The sequence below is a fragment of the Notolepis coatsorum genome (genome assembly GCF_963971535.1).
Source record: "Notolepis coatsorum genome assembly, contig: SCAFFOLD_171, whole genome shotgun sequence".
In the NCBI taxonomy this organism is placed as follows: Eukaryota; Metazoa; Chordata; class Actinopteri; order Aulopiformes; family Paralepididae; genus Notolepis; species Notolepis coatsorum.
Genome location: NW_028174803.1, coordinates 466,771 through 485,410, shown reverse-complemented (window position 1 = coordinate 485,410; position 18,640 = coordinate 466,771). Strand labels below are relative to the sequence as shown.

Here is an 18,640-nt window from a genome sequence, read left to right as displayed (position 1 = left end):
AAGCGGCTCCATTGAGACGGGGTGTGAGGTGTGTGTGGAGGACAGGTTTGCCAGGCTGTAGAACGTCTCAACAGTAGTTGATTAGCCTTCAATCTTGAGTGGTTTGTTTTTGGGTAATTGTCCCAACCGCACCATGGAAAGCAGACACACTTTGCACTCATGTGTTAGCTATCACCAAGGAATTCAGACAGTTAATAGTGGCATCAACTGCCAGGAAATAAGCTTTGTAAAATAAAGATGCACAACTCCAACTTCTTCAATAGATTCTTAACGGGTATCACGGTCTGCGAGTGCTGGTTATTTCTGTAACTATATAAGAGCCTGTCAGAGCCTGTCTCTTATATAGTTACAGAAATAACCATCATTCGCAGAGCTGTCCTTTAGATACGTTTAGTAGGCTACAGGCAGAGACATCGTACGCATACAGCTCTGTGAGTGCTGGTTATTTCTGTACAAAACACATCATGGAAGAAGAAGAATAACAGATTTTCTAAAACACTTAAATGGCTGCTTTTTTATATAGCGCTTTTATCCAAAGCGCTTCACAACACTCATACATTCACACATTCACACACCGACGGTGGAGGCAACCATGCAAGGTGCCAACCTGCTCATCGGGAGCAATTAGGGGTTAAGTGTCTTGCTCAAGGACACATTGACACGCTGCCCGGGAGGAGCGGGAATCGAACCGGGAACCTCTGGATTGCCAGACGACTGCTCTACCTCCCGAGCCACTGTCGCCACACTTACTTACTTACTTACTTACTTACTTACTTTTGGGGGAGCATAGGCCGTCGACAACAGTTCGCCAGGGTCCTCTGTCCTGTGCTTTGCTTTCCAGCTGTTTCCATGTCAGTCCGTGTGATGTCTGTCTCCATGTCCCTGCGCCAGGTGTTCTTGGGCCGGCCTCTCTTCCTTTTTTTGCTTGGGGGTTCCATCTAAGGGCCTGTCTGGTGGTGTTCTTCCACTGGTTGTTTGGACGTTCTCTGCCAGAGATCGTTGTTGCTGATGGTATCTGGCCAGTGGATGTTCAGGATCCGCCTCAGGCATCTGTTGATGAATGACTGCACTCTAGTCATTGTGATCTTGGTTGTCCTCCACGTCTCTGATCCGTATAGGAGTAAAGTGCTTCTCCTCAAGTGCTTTTCCCTTCAGTTTTACTGGGTCTTCGTTGTTTGTGTTGATCTTGAGTATTTTGGTCTTTGCTTGGTGGATGTTGAGGCCTAGTTGTGTTGAGGTGTCTGCCAGTATGTTATTCTTCTCCTGCATTTGTTGTCGACTGTGGGATAGTAGGGCAAGTTTGTCTGCGAAGTCTAGGTTGTCCAGTTGTGTTGTGAGTGTCCACTGGATCCCATTTCTCCTCTGTGCTGTTGTGGTCTTCAATATCCAGTCCAGTAGATACAAATGAAATATGTGACCATGCACAGATAATATGGTATTGTTAACCTCTTAACACATTCTGTGCCAAAAACGTAAAAAGAAATTTTTGGCGGACAACCGTAGAGTGCCAAAAACGTAAAAAGTCGTTTTTGGATCGTTTGATCTTTTTACTTTGATCCCCGCTCTATTTCACTAATAGCAGTTAAAATCATTGGTAAACAAACGTAATGCTAAAAATATACACTTTGACTGCTGTTTTGACAGGGTTAGGGTCTTTACTCTTGGCTACATTTGAAAAAAACATTAATTCATACATTCTGTATAGATGGATTCATGGCGTGATGTCATTTGGGCTTAAGAGGTTAAGCAAGCTTCACATTTTTTACATATATATATATATGAAAGTACAGGTTCTTACCTTCAAAATAAGCCATCACTTGGGGTGGCTGATTGGCGCAGTGGGCAAGGCGCTCGCCTCTAATGCAGGAGATGCTGGGTTCGAGCCCAGCTCTCGGCATTGCTACCGGCTGGCCGGTCGTTTATACTAACACAATTGGCAAGTGTTAGAGGGTGGGAAAGCCGTTGTGGACAGCGACTCCTACAGGTCGGTTTGGTGACGCCGGTGCGATGGAAGCAGGACGTGATGGGGGCAGCGTGAGCCTCCCACGCAAGTTGCTGCGGCGAAAAGATGCGACAGGCTGCCTCCTCGTGTACCGGAGGGGACACTTGATGCAAGGCTTCTGTCCTCACTATAACCGACCTGTGGGAGGCATAGTCTAGCAACGTTCAAGACAGGGGAGGGAAGAATTGGATATACGAAATTGGGATGGGAGAAAAAGTGGATACAAAATAAATAAATAAGCCATCACTTGTACAAATCGGGCCGGATACTTTTCAATCTATGTCTTATTAACAAAGATGATAACACAATAGCCCGTTTTGAGCTACAGAGCTTCAAAGGGGCTGTTGGCTATTCTCTTAAGATGCATGCAGAACTACAAATACCCACTGGCCTTTGCCACCTAACCCCTCCCCCACCTAACACATTTTTCAGGTGAGAGGCATTCACTGGTAGGGGGTAGGTGCGCGGAAGTTACCATAGCTGTTGTATGCTGTCTCTACGTGTTCGGGAGACTCAGGTGCATAAAAATCTGATTATGATAATGTCTCTACCACAACCACAGCCCGAGCTGTGAGTGAATTACGCGAAGGGGAGCATTATGGCAGGAGACTTAGGGTGTGTTCACACCTGAAAGTCTGCTATCCGCTGGATAGTCCAGACTTTCGGATGGACCAAATGTGAAAATGATACATTGTTTGATTTGGTCTGCGTTCACACTACCCTGTTTGGTGCGGATCTAATTTGTAAACAAAGGACATGCTGTTGCATCTATTGGACTATAGCACTCACAAACGTAAACCGTTGCCGGCAGCGTAATGAGAGAGATACTATTACGAGCACGGCGCAAGTCGACTAGAGAGTAGAGAGAGAGAGAGAGAGAGAGAGAGAGAGAGAGAGAGAGAGAGAGAGAGAGAGAGAGAGAGAGAGAGAGAGAGAGACTGTCCGCACGCCTGTCATTAATTTGAGTTAGGTCGCGCGCAAGCTGTCACTTGGCGCTGTCAAGTTGGGTTGCGCGACCGCGGCCACTAGGCACCGGTCACTAATTTGCTCTAGATTAGGTATTATATAAAGTTCGATCGCGTTCAAACCAACAGCAAACGAACCATGGACCATGGTTCGGTTGTTTGGTCCTCATTATAGTTCGGTTTGCGTTCACACCTGTACAAACCAAACGGACTATCGATCTAAAGGGACCATGGTCCACTTAAAGTGGACCAAACAGGGTAGGTGTGAACGCGCCCTTATTTTACGAAAAAGGCGCAGGCGCGGGCGGAAGTGGCAATTTAGTAAGTAAAGTAAAATACCTGTAAGACTAATGAAAATAAAATACATTTCCTTTTAACACTTTGAGCGCCACGCCGTGTTTTTCTTTTTACCCCCTTGAATGCCACGGTCCACTCCCAATGTTAACGTTAATATCGCCTAATCTATGTTTTAAATTATGGCTATGTGTCTAATCTGCTTGTCGCTTATCAAAGAATCATTTTCCAGTCAGTGTTGTCAAGGCAGATTGGTTTTTTATCGCTTCATTTCCGTTTGAGAGCATTTTGAAAGGCACCCGTTTTTCAGGTGAAAAACAACCTATTCTATGATAATCGCCTTTTACTGGAATATTCCAGAACGTTGATATTTGTCGGCCTATTTATGAATCGTTTTCAAATAAACGCTAGATGATCAATAGTATACGTGCACGCACGCACGCACGTTCGAGCCGCGCGCTGATAATAGCTGCTTTCATTTCCTCATGGATTTTACAGTGAAACAGCTAGAGCACATATCACAAAAAAGCTTATTATCTCCTCGAAAAAGAGTCTGATTATCCTAACACTGATAACATAGATTCCTTACCTGACATCAGATGGTATCCAAATGGTATATTCCAATTCCTGATCACCATTCGAAAAAATCGATAAGTATATTGATCCAACGTGTGTACAGTATAACCCATGCTCGCCGCGGCTCAGAGGTTCCAGAATGAACTCTGGTAACTCCGGCTGCATCAGTGGACTGGAAAATGTGGACTGGAATCTTTTTTTTCCCCCATCCATTTTCATTGAGTCCATTCCAAAAGGGTGATTTACCATCTGGGAGACGATAGGGGGCGCTTTTTTCACATTTGATCGCCGGCGGCCCCTGGATTTCCAACGGTAGGCTCGGGTGATGCAATATGATTTCAGATCGCTAAAAAAAATAATAAAATAAAAATTCCGAGAAAAGCCGTGACGTGGCTTTCAACGTCACTATCGTAAATCCGAGATTAGCCGTGAGTGGCGCTCAAAGTGTTAAACAACTTTATTCTTTCTTTGCGGCCCGGTACCAAATGATCCACGGCCAGGTACCGGTCCACGACCCGATGGTTGGGGACCTCTGCTATAGAGCCTTCTCTCTATACTCTAGCATACTGTTAGGGTTTGTAACCGACCTCAAACGCAACGGCACAGAGAGAGTTGTTCAGAGTTAGCCAAAGCAAGGGCGTATTTATTTTCAGAGTTACAAGATGGAATGTAGTTGAGCAACCGAACAAACGGGGAATCTGGCAAGTGAAGATTGTTGCTGCTCTGCAGATACCCCCAGTAGGTGGTGGTGAGGAATTGGCTAAGCGGCTCTGCAGATCCTCCCAGCTTTCACTCCCGGTGGAAACGGAGAGAGAGAGAATTCAGAGTTAGCCCAGCGCACAACAGAAGCAGAGAGGTGACTGATCCAGTATATATCCAAGTGACTTGATCTTCGGTGTACCACAACACCAGTTAGCAGAGTCCAGAGAAAAAACAATACGGTAATCCAAAGTGTAAAGCCAACACAAAAATAGGTGAGAACAGTACAAACAAAAACGGGATCTCTTCGGTGTTTCACAAACACACAAAAAACTGATGATCCAAAAAGAACTGTTTCCAAAAACTCACCAGAGCGCAACGCGTAAAGCGGGCAGATAACGAGGCGCAGCTCCGAACGGGGAAACCAGGTTCTCCACAGGGATTCTCCACGAAAGTCCTGGAGAGCAAAAGAACAGCAACAGCGACGGGGAAAGCAGGTATATGCAGGTGTAATTCAGAACAGTAGTACACAAAACGACCCGGCATCGAATGACAGAAGGTCAGAGTATATGAAGCATCTGGGGCGCTGATTAGAACACACCTCAGGTGCGTGATGGTAATTGATACTTGACTTAGAAGTGTGCGTTCGGCAACGGACCAATCATCACAGAATCCTCACAGTACCTTAAAGGAACGGAGCGTGTGGCGGGGAACGGACCAATCATCACAGTACTTTAAGAAGCCTGTGGTGGGGAAAGAACCAATCCTCACACATACAGACTTGCGGAACGCGTACTGGAGTAGATTATTCAATGCGACTTCAGCCAGCTTTTGTGTGACGGAGAGAAGATCATCTCCCAATTCAGATGCAATTTAACACAAACGGTTCTAAAGATACTTCTCAGGATATTTTAACACCGCCAACAAAGTACTCTGCCCGTTGTCTGGGAATGGATTTTGGTGCGTCTCCTCTCCTCTCATTTCTGTGCGTCTCTCGACACCCGAGACATACTTAGCCAGTAGCCACTCCCTTCAGACGCTACTGTAGTTTTTTCACACAGCAAGGAAAATAATACTGTTGGACAATCTAACAATAATTAACACATTTACAAGTCATATTAAGTTGAGCAAATAAGGAGACATATAGAGAACATTTAAAATCTCAAAATTGCCAATATCTTTCAACCTATTACTGAATTGCGCGACATTTTGTGGTTTTCTGAGGAATCGTGAGCTCCTTAACAAGACAGGTTAGACTGTGCCGAGTCACATATGAGGGGGGCAGAAGGTCTCCCCTTTGAGCTTCAAGGTGAAGAGGGTGTAGCTGGGTATGTGCATGGCATAGGCATAGGCATGACGCGTCCCACCTGTCCCCATGTCCCAATAGACCCCGCTCTCCCCTATCGCCTGTCTTCAGTCTTCCCGAATGAAGGTGTTTTCATCCGTTTTCAAAATCAAAATCACTCAACGCTAACAAACATCTTATTGAAGATACCACAGCACAGGGCACTTTAAAGACAGGAGAGGAAGAAAGGACAAGTCACCATGAGACATTGCAGGAGAAGGCTGAGGGGGAGAACGATGTGTACTGTATGAAAAAGGCAGAAGTGCGTGCGCCCAGGGGCTGAGAGATGTGTGTGTGTGTGTGTGTGTGTGTGTGTGTGTGTGTGTGTGTGTGTGTAAAATCATAGACAATGCTATGATATGATATGATGTTCATCAATTGATTCATCACTACAACTGAAATGAGGAGAACGTGTTGTAATTTGTCAAAACATGATGGCAACTTGGAATACAGCTCTTGTTTTCAACAACGAGAGCGAGTGTCATTACAGTAACCCACCCAGGAAATTGTGTTCAGTTTACATTCACATCTTGGCTGGGATTGGTTTGGGCATCTCCACACTGGGAATTGGATTACTGTGGGCATCATCTGGTATAGGGAAAGGGGCATCAGATACGGGAGTTGATTATCATTAAAGGGATAGTTTATTTATTTATTTTTGATATTTAAACAACAATTTTTTTTTTTACAGTATTTCAAGTCTCAATCACACTTTACAGTACCAATGGAGTGGAAAATAAATGGAATACATAATGGGGCCCTTCTCTGGCGGTTCAGCACTCTCTAAAGGGGCTCTGATTGAAGATTGGCAATTATTAACGCTGATACGTTGCCATGAAATCTTTAGAAAATGTATTCCTATCCTTTAGAAATGTAGCGAGATGATCCATTAAAGATCAAAGGAGGTGTAAAAAAATTAAAATAAAAAATGAGAATTCCACGAAGAAAATGTCATCAGTCATGAAGGTCTGTCCGTGGTACGCTTCTATCTATGTTCACTTATGGCCTTAAAGGGGACATGTCTCTAAATTCCAGCTTTGATATATGTTATTCACATGCTCTTGGACAGCTCTGTCTGTACCGCCACAGAACACTGAGTTCACTACAGTCCCTCCCATAGCCAGACACGAGAGAGAGAGAGAGAGAGAGAGAGAGAGAGAGAGAGAGAGAGAGAGAGAGAGAGAGAGAGAGAGAGAGAGAGAGAGAGAGAGAGAGAGAGAGAACTTGTCGTGGCTCCTAATCGGTCATGTCACATGCTCGTGTGCAGCGGCTCTGTGGAGAATGGATTGGAGAAGACGCTAAAGGTGATGGTGGCAGACTACATGCAGGATGATTCTTCTTATAGGATTGATTGGGAGCACGTTTCCAGGTCTCGGGCCGATATCGCTGCCACGATATAAAGTTATTTTGGAAACACTTTACTTCAAATACTGAGTAGGTGCCTTGGAACTAATGAGGGACTATTTAGGAACAACCCTTGAGACAAACACACACGCACACACACACACACACGCACACACACACACACACACGCACGCATTCACACCGAACACACACAAGACAGCTTTGAAATTGATTGGACAGCCCAAGTCTTTGCAGTTGTGAGGTCAATGCTAAGCACTTGGAGTCTGAATGTGATACATCACCCAGAAGTACTCAACCTCTACTGTCTTTAACTGCGAACAGTCCAACTAGCCATCTTTAGATAAATACTGTAGGTTTGAAAACATTGGTGCTCATTCTCGAACGGACATATGTAAAAGTTACCAAGGAATTCCTTTGTAACTCGATTTACGTACTTATTCGGCATTCTCGAACGGCTTCGTATTGTAAATTTGTTGTAGGATTTATGTAGGATTTACAAACTCGAAAAGGCAGTTGTAAATCGGATGGACCGGTGTGCACCCATGTTTTCAACAGCTTTCTCTGGGACAAGATATTGGGGATTGCCGATACTACAGACATCCGTGGAATTAAATAATTATAATGATAATAAATACGACAATATTTGAATCTTTAACATAGCTACTGTATAGTGTAATATACTGTATTATTATGCGATTGGCTCTTGACAAGCGAGATATTTACAAAGGTACTTACAACCATTGTTAATCTGAAAACGTATAAGGGACATACAGTTTTTTTTCATCTCAAGTATTCAAATATAATTTTACGGAAAGATAAAGGCTAAGTTAAGAATTGAGGAGCCCTGGCCATATTTCCTACTAAAGATGTTGTTCTTCATATTGGATTTACATTTTTATTTATTTAACCTTTATTTACCCAGGCAAGCAAGTAAGAACAAATTCTTATATACAAAAGCAGCCTGACCAAAAAGCCAATGCATTTTGAGGGAGGCTGCAACAAAAACAAGGTTATGTACATGCATACAAGTAAATAAAATTAATTACAGTAGCAATAGTATACAAGGAAAATTACAATAAATAAGGGAGAGAGAAGAAACGGGGAGAATGAGGAAGGTAGGTGAGGGGGCTTAGGGGGCGGAGAGAAGAGTCTGAGGGCTATGCGTGCGATTGGTAGGCAGTCATCAGGTGCAACAGTCGGTTATGATCTGTTGCAGATTTAGTTTAAAAGCAATGAGCGATGTGAGGGCAGTGAGTTTAAGGGTGTTTTGTAAAGTGTTCCAGTCAGATGCAGCAGCAAATCGGAAGGCGTTGCGGCCAGAAACCGTGCGGGCTTTGGGGGCGGTGAGTGGATATCCGCAGCTGCAAAACCAATGCAGAGTCAAGGGGGCCACGCTCCAGTCTGCACTATCAATCATCCACAACACACTGGCCACCTCCACCTCTACCCGCTCTGGACGCAGCTCTCCCTCTCGTCCTCTCACCAGCCGGACACACTCTCAAAATGTTGTCCTTGTTCACCCACTCCAACCTCTGACGAGATAATCTCTGGTGGTGTGACCTGTCGTTTTATTGCTGGCTTCTTTTTCCTAGTTTGTTTCAATGGAAACACGGCGCCAAGAGCAAAGGATACTAAACGCACATTGGTGCCAAGTGTGGAAACTTCTCCTCGTTTATGCCAGAATCATCTGGTGCATTGTTAAATAGCTAACATTTTATATAATGGTTGATGTATATTTCCTGATATTTTTTAATGTAATACAGCCTTCAATAGAACTGGCACCAAACGCTGGTATTCTGATGTCATGACACTTCCTTCTTTTATAGTGTCCTTGGCCAAGAGCAGGATATGTTCTTAACTCTCAGAGCGCTGAGCACCAGAAGTCGAAAATATTTAAACTTTTAGTGAAAAAAGCAGCCATGACCATCTCTCTCTCTCTCTCTCTCTCTCTCTCTCTCTCTCTCTCTCTCTCTCTCTCTCTCTCTCTCTCTCTCTCTCTCTCTCTCTCTCTCTCTCAAAACATTTTGGGGTATTTTTCTGTCCATAATTGATTTTGAATCTTTTTTACAAAATACGTTTTGCGATCAGCACTTCAGTCGCTACCAGCTGAACAACAGCTCACCTGTGGACACGCCATCCAACGCTAACAGTTCGGAACTCTTTCCCTTCTATGTCCTTTGGGATACCCCTAGACACACTACATCCCATAATGTTGGTCCCCTTGGTCTCTAGCTCTGGGAGACATCATTCACAAGTGCAGGTTAAGCCGTCCCTCGGCAATCATGTGAATAACCTTTTATATTGAGTGCGATTTCGCATTTAAATAGGTCAGATACAAACTTACTAAAGAAGGTGCATAATTTTGTTAGACCGCATTTATAAAGTGTGTCTGAGAAGATAATGTAAAGATTATGACAAGATATGAGACTTGATCTGTTTTCCAATTATTTTTATTTGTTTTTATCATCAGATTATTCCTTTCTTTGCTGCTGTATAATTTTACCTTAAGTGTGTGTGTGTGTGTGTGTGTGTGTGTGTGTGTGTGTGTGTGTGTGTGTGTGTGTGTGTGTGTGTGTGTGTGTGTGTGTGTGTGTGTGTGTGTGTGTGTGTGTGTGTGTGTGTGTGTGTGTGTGTGTGTGTGCGTGCGTGCGTGTGTGTGTGTGTCTTTTTTTCCAATCATCGTGGGGACATTGGCTGGTCCACAAGGATACAGGGCTATTTTACGGTCAGGGTTAGGCATGTAGTTATTATGGTTAAGGATAATGTAAAGGGTTAGAGAATAGTACTCATTTATATATTTTATACCCAGTTTAATCACCTGTACATTGTATATTACTATTGCACTTTACTGTTTACATTTGCACGCCGTTGTACTGTACTTGTGCTGTATGATGACAATACATTTGAATCGAATCTAATCGAATCGAATCTAAAGGGTCATGTGTGTGTGTGTGTGTGTGTGTGTGTGTGTGTGTGTGTGTGTGTGTGTGTGTGTGTGTGTGTGTGTGTGTGTGTGTGTGTGTGTGTGTGTGTGTGTGTGTGTGTGTGTGTGTGTGTGTGTGTGTGTGTGTGTCTCCAGATCTCCATGAAGGAGCACCTGGAGGACAGCCTGTTGGAGTGCACCATGCAAGACCTGCTGCGCTACGACGACTACAACAACGACGGGCTCCTCACCCTGCATGAGTTCTACACCGCCTTCCGTGAGTCTCTGACCTCTCTCCCCCGAGACAGGGTGGACGGCTACGGCATTCCTGGGTGGCCAGTTGGCTCCAGCTGCCCCTTTAACCCCTTGTTGTGTGGTAGTGAAAGGGTTAACCTTCTGTTGTGTGGTAGTGAAATGGTTAACCTTGTGTAGTGTGGTAGTGAAAGGGTTAACCCTTTGTCGTGTGGTAGTGAAAGGGTTAACCTTCTGTAGTGTGGTAGTGAAAGGTTTAACCATTTGCCGTGTGGTAGTGAAAGGGTTAACCCTTTGTCATGTGGTAGTGAAAGGGTTAACCTTCTGTAGTGTGGTAGTTAAATGTTTAACCCTTTGTCATGTGTTAGTGAAAGGGTTAACCTTCTGTAGTGTGGTAGTGAAAGGGTTAACCCGTTGGCATGTGGTAGAGAAAGGGTTAACCTTCTGTAGTGTGGTAGTGAAATGCTTATCCCTTTGTCGTGTGGCGGTGAAAGGGTTAAAGGGGACACATCATGGAACATTATTTTTGCCCAGTATGGATTTACCCAGTGTTACTCATTTAAAAAGTAATATTATTTGTTTACTTATTACTCTCTGGGAGCAGTGATCCGTTACATTACTTGTTACATTACTTCCATTACACCTCACCGGAATCGCTTCCTCCGTCACAATTCGGTACAACATACGCTATCGCTCGTCGGGGCTTTGTAGGCTATACTTCGCAATGTGTGCCTCTGGGTGACTGAGCACGTCAGGGCAGCGCACCTCAGCAGGCTGTCAAAGCAGACAGGCAGGCTGCTGCGAGTGCTGCGAGCACAGAGTTGCGATGAGCTAGATCATTGTTTTCAAAGGAGGACACCAAACACGGTGCACACTGCCAAGGCACAGAGCACAGCGCTTCTGGTGTGAAAGCTCATTAACTGAAGATCAGCAGCTTTTCCCCCCACAGTATTAGAAGTTTGGCGACAAGGCTTCTATACAGGCTTGATCAGAAGCACAGCTGGCTTCAACTGATGAAAGACAATCTTTTTAAACGACCCGTTCTGCTGTTGTTGGGTAGCAGCCGTTTTGAGGATTTGTTGTCACATAAGTGTAAAGTAGGAGAAATCGGGGCTCCTTTCTCTTTTTTCAAAAGGATGAAAAAGTACTGGTGGTTTACTCTGAAACAATAATTCTACCCAGTAGGGTCGAGGATTCTATCCAGTAGGGTCAAGGATTCTACCTACCTCCATGAAAAACACACGGTGGTCTAAGTGTAGAAGCATCAGTGCTGTTTCATTATTTTACAGTGCGAGAGTCCCGCCTTTTCACATTGGATTTTAATACCCCAACTAAGCCTTGAGTGCAATTTGGATCAATTACAGATTAACAATGATGTTCTTGTCATCTTTGGTGTTCACAAAATCTAAGTAATGGAGTAACAGGTTGTTTTTTATGGGGTAACTGTAATATTATTACTGAAATTGATTGTAGTAATTCGTTACACTACTCGTTACTGGGAAAAGTTATATTATTACTGTAACGATTTATTAGTAACATGTTATCACTTGGCAGTCTAAAATGTTATTTAGATGAACATTTTATATTTATTCAGATAAACAAGCCTAAACAAGCTGTTCATGATTTCTTATCCCATGATGATGTTACAATGGGATGAATTAGCTATGATTAATCAATTAGCAGGAACACCGCTTACCTAATGTACAAAATGGTTTTAACCTTGGGTGTTGGTTAGCCAGGCAGGGATGGCAATAATATTTTTTTTCTTTTTAATCCGCCTGATTCTCTATGCTTTTCCTCCCATCCCAATTTAGTCGTTATGCCAATTCCCCCCCTCCCCTACCTGGTTGTTGTGCGCATGTTCCCCCTACTGGTCGGTACAAGGGAACCCTGAAGTCTACCACATGCTTCCTCTGACACATGCAGAGACAGCCAGCGGCTCTCTTTTCACCTGGCAGCGAGGACTCTCATTGGTGAAGTGTAACGCGTGGGAGGTTACGCTGCCTTCACCACTTCCTGCCTTTCGCTGAGCAGGCGCCCAGACCTGACCTGTAGGTGTCGCTGTCCACAAAGCCAGATTCCCACCCACGACTTCCCTCCCGCTAACTCAGCCAAACGAGTTAGTATGACGATCGGCCCAAGCCGCAGGCAATGCTGACTCCGGGAAGGCAATAATGAATGAAAAATATGATGTGTGCTATACCCACCAAAGACACAACACAAGGGAGGAAAGACATGCTCGAAAATAAATCATTAAAATTAGATTTAGACTTTTTGTCTTTGAGCAAAATCAACATGTTCCACAGATTCAAGGAAGTTGTGTAAAATGTTTTGAACAGATACATGATATGTCCCCTTTAAATTAAAAAGTAGAAATGTTGCGTTAATTGCAGCACAATGAAATTATGTAGATGGGAAATAATGGCAATACTTGGTCTTATAGGGACTGTTACCTCGTCATTCAAGTGTGCTGTAATTAACACAGCAAAACGGATTCAATGTCCCTGATGACATCACCGGTGGCCATATTCAAAGTAATTTACTCTCAATAACTGTCAAAACCAAATGAATGTGTGCAAAACTGTTTTCGGACATGTGTGAGAGAGGACGTGTGACATAAATCAGCATTGTTTCTTGGTGAAGTGCCCCTTTAAGTAGGGGATTCAATCAAGCAGTGGCTGGGAACCACCTCAGCATGTCCATCGGGGTGTAAGGATGAAAGTGGATCAGCTGCAGATGGACTGCTAATATCCCACCAAACCATGTACCGCCACCCAGCTGTGATTATAGCCTCGGGAACAGTCATTATGGCCATTTTAGCCTCAGCTTCAGCCGAGGGCACCTGCTCATTGCACCTTCATAAAACCCATAATCACACCACTGATGGGATTCTAGAAACATGTCGGAGCTACGGGATGGGATACCATGGCAACCTGTATGTGGCCACCGTGTTAAGCTCCTGTGGGGGTGCCTTTCCTGAGTCAAACCCTGTTGATTTTTTCCCCCTTAACGTCAAGTCTTAATGTCTTTCCTCCTGCGTTTCTTTTCTTTCTGTGTTTTTTTTGTCAGGGACATTTTGTTGTTGTTGACGGGGGACAGTGTATCGAATAGAGCTGATAAATCAAGCCGTTAACGGTGGCAGGCGGCCATTTTGATAAGACTTTAGCTTCGGCCCACGCTGGTCCATTAATCTCCACCAGTAATTTAGCGCACTAATGACTGGTTTTAGTGGGAGCCGATTTGGTCATTATTCACTTATTCTCCCATCTCCTTCCAGATGGACTCTGAACGCGGACATGCTTTGGTATTTATCTACCTATTCAGACCGGCCCGCTGGGTTCTTTAGGCTCGTGGTTTGTCAAGGTGTTTTATGTTTGACAAGCAGGTGAAGTGGCGGCTCGGGACTAATAAAACAAGCTACTGATCAGACAATGCTCAAGGTTAACCGTGGGGCTGGCTTGCGGAAGACACCGAGAGGGAGCAGTTATTTTGGAGTGGCGCATCTGGTGCTTTGGGTAATGATGATGGCGCGGTGGATTGGTGTGGCGCGCACGTGTGTGTGTGAGTGAAAGAGGCAGAGAGAGTGTTTGTGTGTAAGTGTGTGTGTGTGTGTGTGTGTGTGTGTGTGTGTGTGTGTGTGTGTGTTTGTGTGTGTGCGTGCGTGCGTGCGTGTGTGATTGTTTTCCTTGGATGCCGTCCCCACTGAGAGGTCTAGTGGGAGGTTCTGGAGCCAGGAAGCTCAGGTGTGTTCAGCAGAGTGGAAATATGCAATATGGGCAGAAGTATAGACATAATTATTATTTTTTTTGTTATTCCAATTACAGACCCTAATAGAGTAGAGCGGTTCTGTCGAGTATCCTGCTCCGCTTCTGTGTCTGCAGTACCGAGTCCCAGATAAGACTAGCACCTATAGGTTGATCCAGTGGTCCGAGTCTATGCAGTCCTCGGTCCTCTTGTCCAATTAAAAGGTGGGTGGAAACATGGAACATGGAACAAGGACCGTGGAGACTGTGTAATAATAGTCAACGGAATTATGTCCTCTATTTGACGTGATTGTATGCGGTCGTGTCTAGACTGTCCTCCTTTGAAATAATAGAGGATTTTACTTTTATAAGGTTTAAGCGAGTTTTGTAAACAACTCTGTGTGCTTGCTTTAGGCCGTCGTTTGCGCTTTCTTCTTCAACTGCTTTGATGTCTGAATCAAACCAATTTGGTAAACAACATTGAACTTGCGCGATGTTACCATGGTCACTCTTTTTTATTTATTTATTTTTTGCCCTAGCTTTATTGAATGAATAGACCTTGAAAAGCACATCACTCTGTTTTCTTTCAACCACAAATTTTATGGAATTTTTCTTAAGAATACTCCCCAGATGATCATGTTCCCATTGATTGTGCCTCATTCAATTGCTTAGCAGCTCAGATTGCTGTTTTTATTGGTATGGGTTTTATTCATCTCCTCCTTTCATTGCTATGGCACCTCATATGGTAAATGGACTGGATTCATAAATGGTAAATGGACTGCATTTATATAGCAGCTTTAATCCAAAGCGCTTTACAATGTATGCCTCACATTCACCCATTCACACAAGTGTAGCAGCAGTAGCAGTAGCAGTAGCAGTAGCAGCAGCAGCAGCAGTAGCAGTAGTAGTAGTAGTAGTAGTAGTAGTAGTAGTAGTAGTAGTAGTAGTAGTAGTAGTAGTAGTAGTAGTAGTATAGTAGTAGTAGTAGTAGTAGTAGTAGTAGTAGTAGTAGTAGTAGTAGTAGTAGTAGTAGTAGTGGTAGTAGTAGTAGTATAGTAGTAGTAGTAGTAGTAGTAGTAGTAGTAGTAGTAGTAGTAGTAGTAGTAGTAGTAGTAGCAGCAGCAGCAGCAGCAGTAGTAGTAGTAGTAGTAGTAGTAGTAGTAGTAGTATAGTAGTAGTAGTAGTAGTAGTAGTAGTAGTAGTAGTAGTAGTAGTAGTAGTAGTAGTAGTAGTAGTAGCAGCAGCAGCAGCAGTAGTAGTAGTAGTAGTAGTAGTAGTAGTAGTAGTAGTAGTAGTAGTAGTATAGTAGTAGTAGTAGTAGTAGTAGTAGTAGTAGTAGTAGTAGTAGCAGCAGCAGCAGCAGTAGTAGTAGTAGTAGTAGTAGTAGTAGTAGTAGTAGTAGTAGTAGTAGTAGTAGTGGTATACAGTGTTGTGCTAGTTACTGAAAAATAGTAACTCAGTTACTTTACTAGTTACTTCATTTCAAAAGTAACTCCGTTACTTTACTAGTTACTTACACCCAAAAGTAATGCGTTACTGTGAAAAGTAACTATTTAGTTACTTAAACAAATTAAAGTTGTTGATCAACTTGACAGTTTCCATTCACATCACTGAACTCTGCTAAGCAATGTGGTCTATATACAAACACAACTCTGACACAAACACAAATGTCGAAGTCCCGACGTAATAAGAAATGCACCGTGCCTAATTGCTCTGGGAGCATGCACGTTTAGGTTGAGCGCATGCACGTTTAGGTTGAGCGCATGTACGTTTAGGTTGAGCGCATGCACGTTTAGGTTCTAGGTTGAAAATAAGTGCTTGAAGGAACAGCCTTGATGTCTGTCGCCGGAGCGTTTCATTATAACCGTCTTGCAACGTTGTTTGATATCAATCGTGCATTGCAACGTTAGAAAAGTTAGGATATCAATTGTGCATGAAAGGACTATATTTATATTGTTTTATTAGTATTGATGAGATTCCCTTGCAGAATCTTACAGTCAAAATCTGTTGATCAACTTTGCATTCACATCACTGAACTCACCAAAGTCTGCTGTGTTTTTATTTTTTATTTTTTTTATCTTTCTTCCCCTCTTTTTCCCGATTTTTCTCCCATCCCACCCTTCCTGGTTGTTGCGCACTATCCCCTACTGTTGGTCCAAGAGACCGGAGACTGTCACATGCTTTCCTCCGACGCATGTGCAGCCAGCCGGCAGGCCAGCCCGGCCGCGCAGATTCTCACCAGGGAGAGTGTAGCGTGTGGGAGGCCGCACTATCTCTCCCTAGATCCTACCCTTGCTGAGCAGGCGCCCCGACCGAACTGTAGGGGTCGCTGTCCACAACGCCCAGGACCCACCCTTCAGCTTTCCCACCCTCTAATACTGCCAATTGTATTAGTGTGAGCGGCCAGCCAAGCTGATTGCAACGCCGGGAGCTGGATTCGAACAGGCGAATCCAGCATCTCCGGCGTTGGTGACGAACGCAATCTCCTCTACGCCACCTGACTGCCCCTAAGTCTGCGGTGGTTGAGATGTAACATTAGTCCAGCCCCTCAAACATTTTCTTTAGCTCATTTCCATTTAGTATATTCTCTTTCCAAGTAGTTGGAAGACGTGAAGTGTTCCGTCCCATGGCATTTGCCGTGTGCTGCGTGGTGATGCTAACTAGATCCCTGAAAGCGAGTGGCTTACTGGCTTCGGATGAGTCCTGTTAACGTTAGACTCAGCTACTAGCTTCGTTGAAGCATGGGCAGTAGATAGTATCTTTGAGCCAAAACACAAATGACATTTAACTAAAATGTTCTTTTCTTTGTGCTCGACAAAAGAGAAATAGTGATAATATCCATGTGTACAAACGCGAGTAGCTGGGCGCTGCCATGACGGTCAGGACTATAGTAAACAAAACACGTGTCCCCGCAGGTGAGTGACACACAGACAGGAGTCAGGAGGACTGCGCTGGATCACTACCGCTCGCTATCAATCTACATAATAATAACGCAGTAACGAACCATTCAGTAACGCTAACGGCGTTACTGAATTTCAAAAGTTATGCGTTAGAGTACTAGTTACCGCCAAAAGTAACAGCGTTACTGTAACAGCGTTACTTTGTAACGCGTTAGTCCCAACACTGGTGGTATAGTAGTAGCAGTAGCAGCAGCAGCAGCAGCAGCAGTAGCAGTAGCAGTAGCAGTAGTAGTAGTAGTAGTAGTAGTAGTAGTAGTAGTAGTAGTAGTAGTAGTAGTAGTAGCAGCAGCAGTAGCAGTAGCAGTAGCAGTGGCAGTAGTAGTAGTAGTAGTAGTAGTAGTAGTAGTAGTAGTAGCAGTAGTAGTAGCAGTAGCAGTAGTAGTAGTAGTAGTAGTAGTAGTAGTAGTAGTAGTAGTAGTAGCAGTAGCAGTAGTAGTAGTAGTAGTAGTAGTAGTAGTAGTAGTAGTAGTAGCAGTAGTAGTAGTAGTAGTAGTAGTAGTAGTAGTAGTAGTAGTAGTAGTAGTAGTAGTAGTGGCAGCAGCGGCAGCAGCAGCAGCAGTAGCCAGTAGCCAGGCACTGTGGAACTAGGACAGAGAATAGTCGGCTTCCGGCACCGAATGCCAGGTCAAGAACCTTGAAGCAGGTTTGTGCAGCAATGGGAAGCCCTATAATATACATGTACTGCTGTGCATGCAGGCAGGGACCCTGGCTAGCAATTACACCTCTTTTCAGACACAGTATTAACTCACTGCTTGTTCTGTGCTTCAGCACAATAGTAGCACTACTGAATAATAACCCTTGTGTTGGTGTACAGTTGGGCTGATAAAGGCACAATGGCTTTTTTAAACAGACTGTGGTTCTGCAGTGGCATTTCGGTTGAGTCATAGTTCCCATTTTTACGTTACAGATAGTGCATAGCACATGGAGGAATAGATGGCGACTTGGACATGTACACTGTTTGCCAAGAGCGTTGCTATTTTCCATTAACTCCCACAGGCTCCAGCTTATTAGCATTGACGTAGACAGGTGAGCGGGTCTGGTCATCGCCTGCAGATAGAATATATTATACAGTCACACAGGGTCAGCCCTCCTTCTCAGATCAGAGTGTAAAGTACACCGTGTTACACATGACCTGTGTTGCCCTGGGCTGGACTGACACACTGACAGCATGTACACAAGGGGAGGTTGAGCCACCTTTTGCAGATGTTTTGTATGAGATTTCTGCTGTGGAGCTAAAATGCCACGCACTTGAATGAATGAATGAATGAATGAATGAATGAATGAACGAATGAATGAATGAATGAATGAATGAATGAACAAAGTTTATGTTTTCTGTCTTGTTTACAGACAAATCAAACACACCCGTGTGGACTTACAAAAGGAAAAGAAAAAAGAAAAAAAATCATATCAACAAATGTACATATTCAAGGCAAGCTCACACACAAAATCCAAAATCAACGACCGAAAAAAAGGAATAGGCTGCACATGCTTATTTTTGTCTATCGTTTACACATTC

The 18,640-nt window shown here is 43.9% G+C and overlaps 1 protein-coding gene across 1 annotated transcript in view; it reads left to right on the top strand.

The window, feature by feature from the left end:
* The window catches only part of fstl4 (follistatin-like 4), a gene marked incomplete at both ends in the record, with an annotated part of 221,091 nt that overhangs the window by 5,267 nt on the left and 197,184 nt on the right, over positions 1 to 18,640 (top strand). Inside the window, one exon of the mRNA XM_084338507.1 lies at positions 10,326 to 10,446. Within this exon, the coding sequence (XP_084194633.1) occupies positions 10,326 to 10,446 (121 nt within the window). The remainder of the gene's footprint in view (positions 1 to 10,325; positions 10,447 to 18,640) is intronic.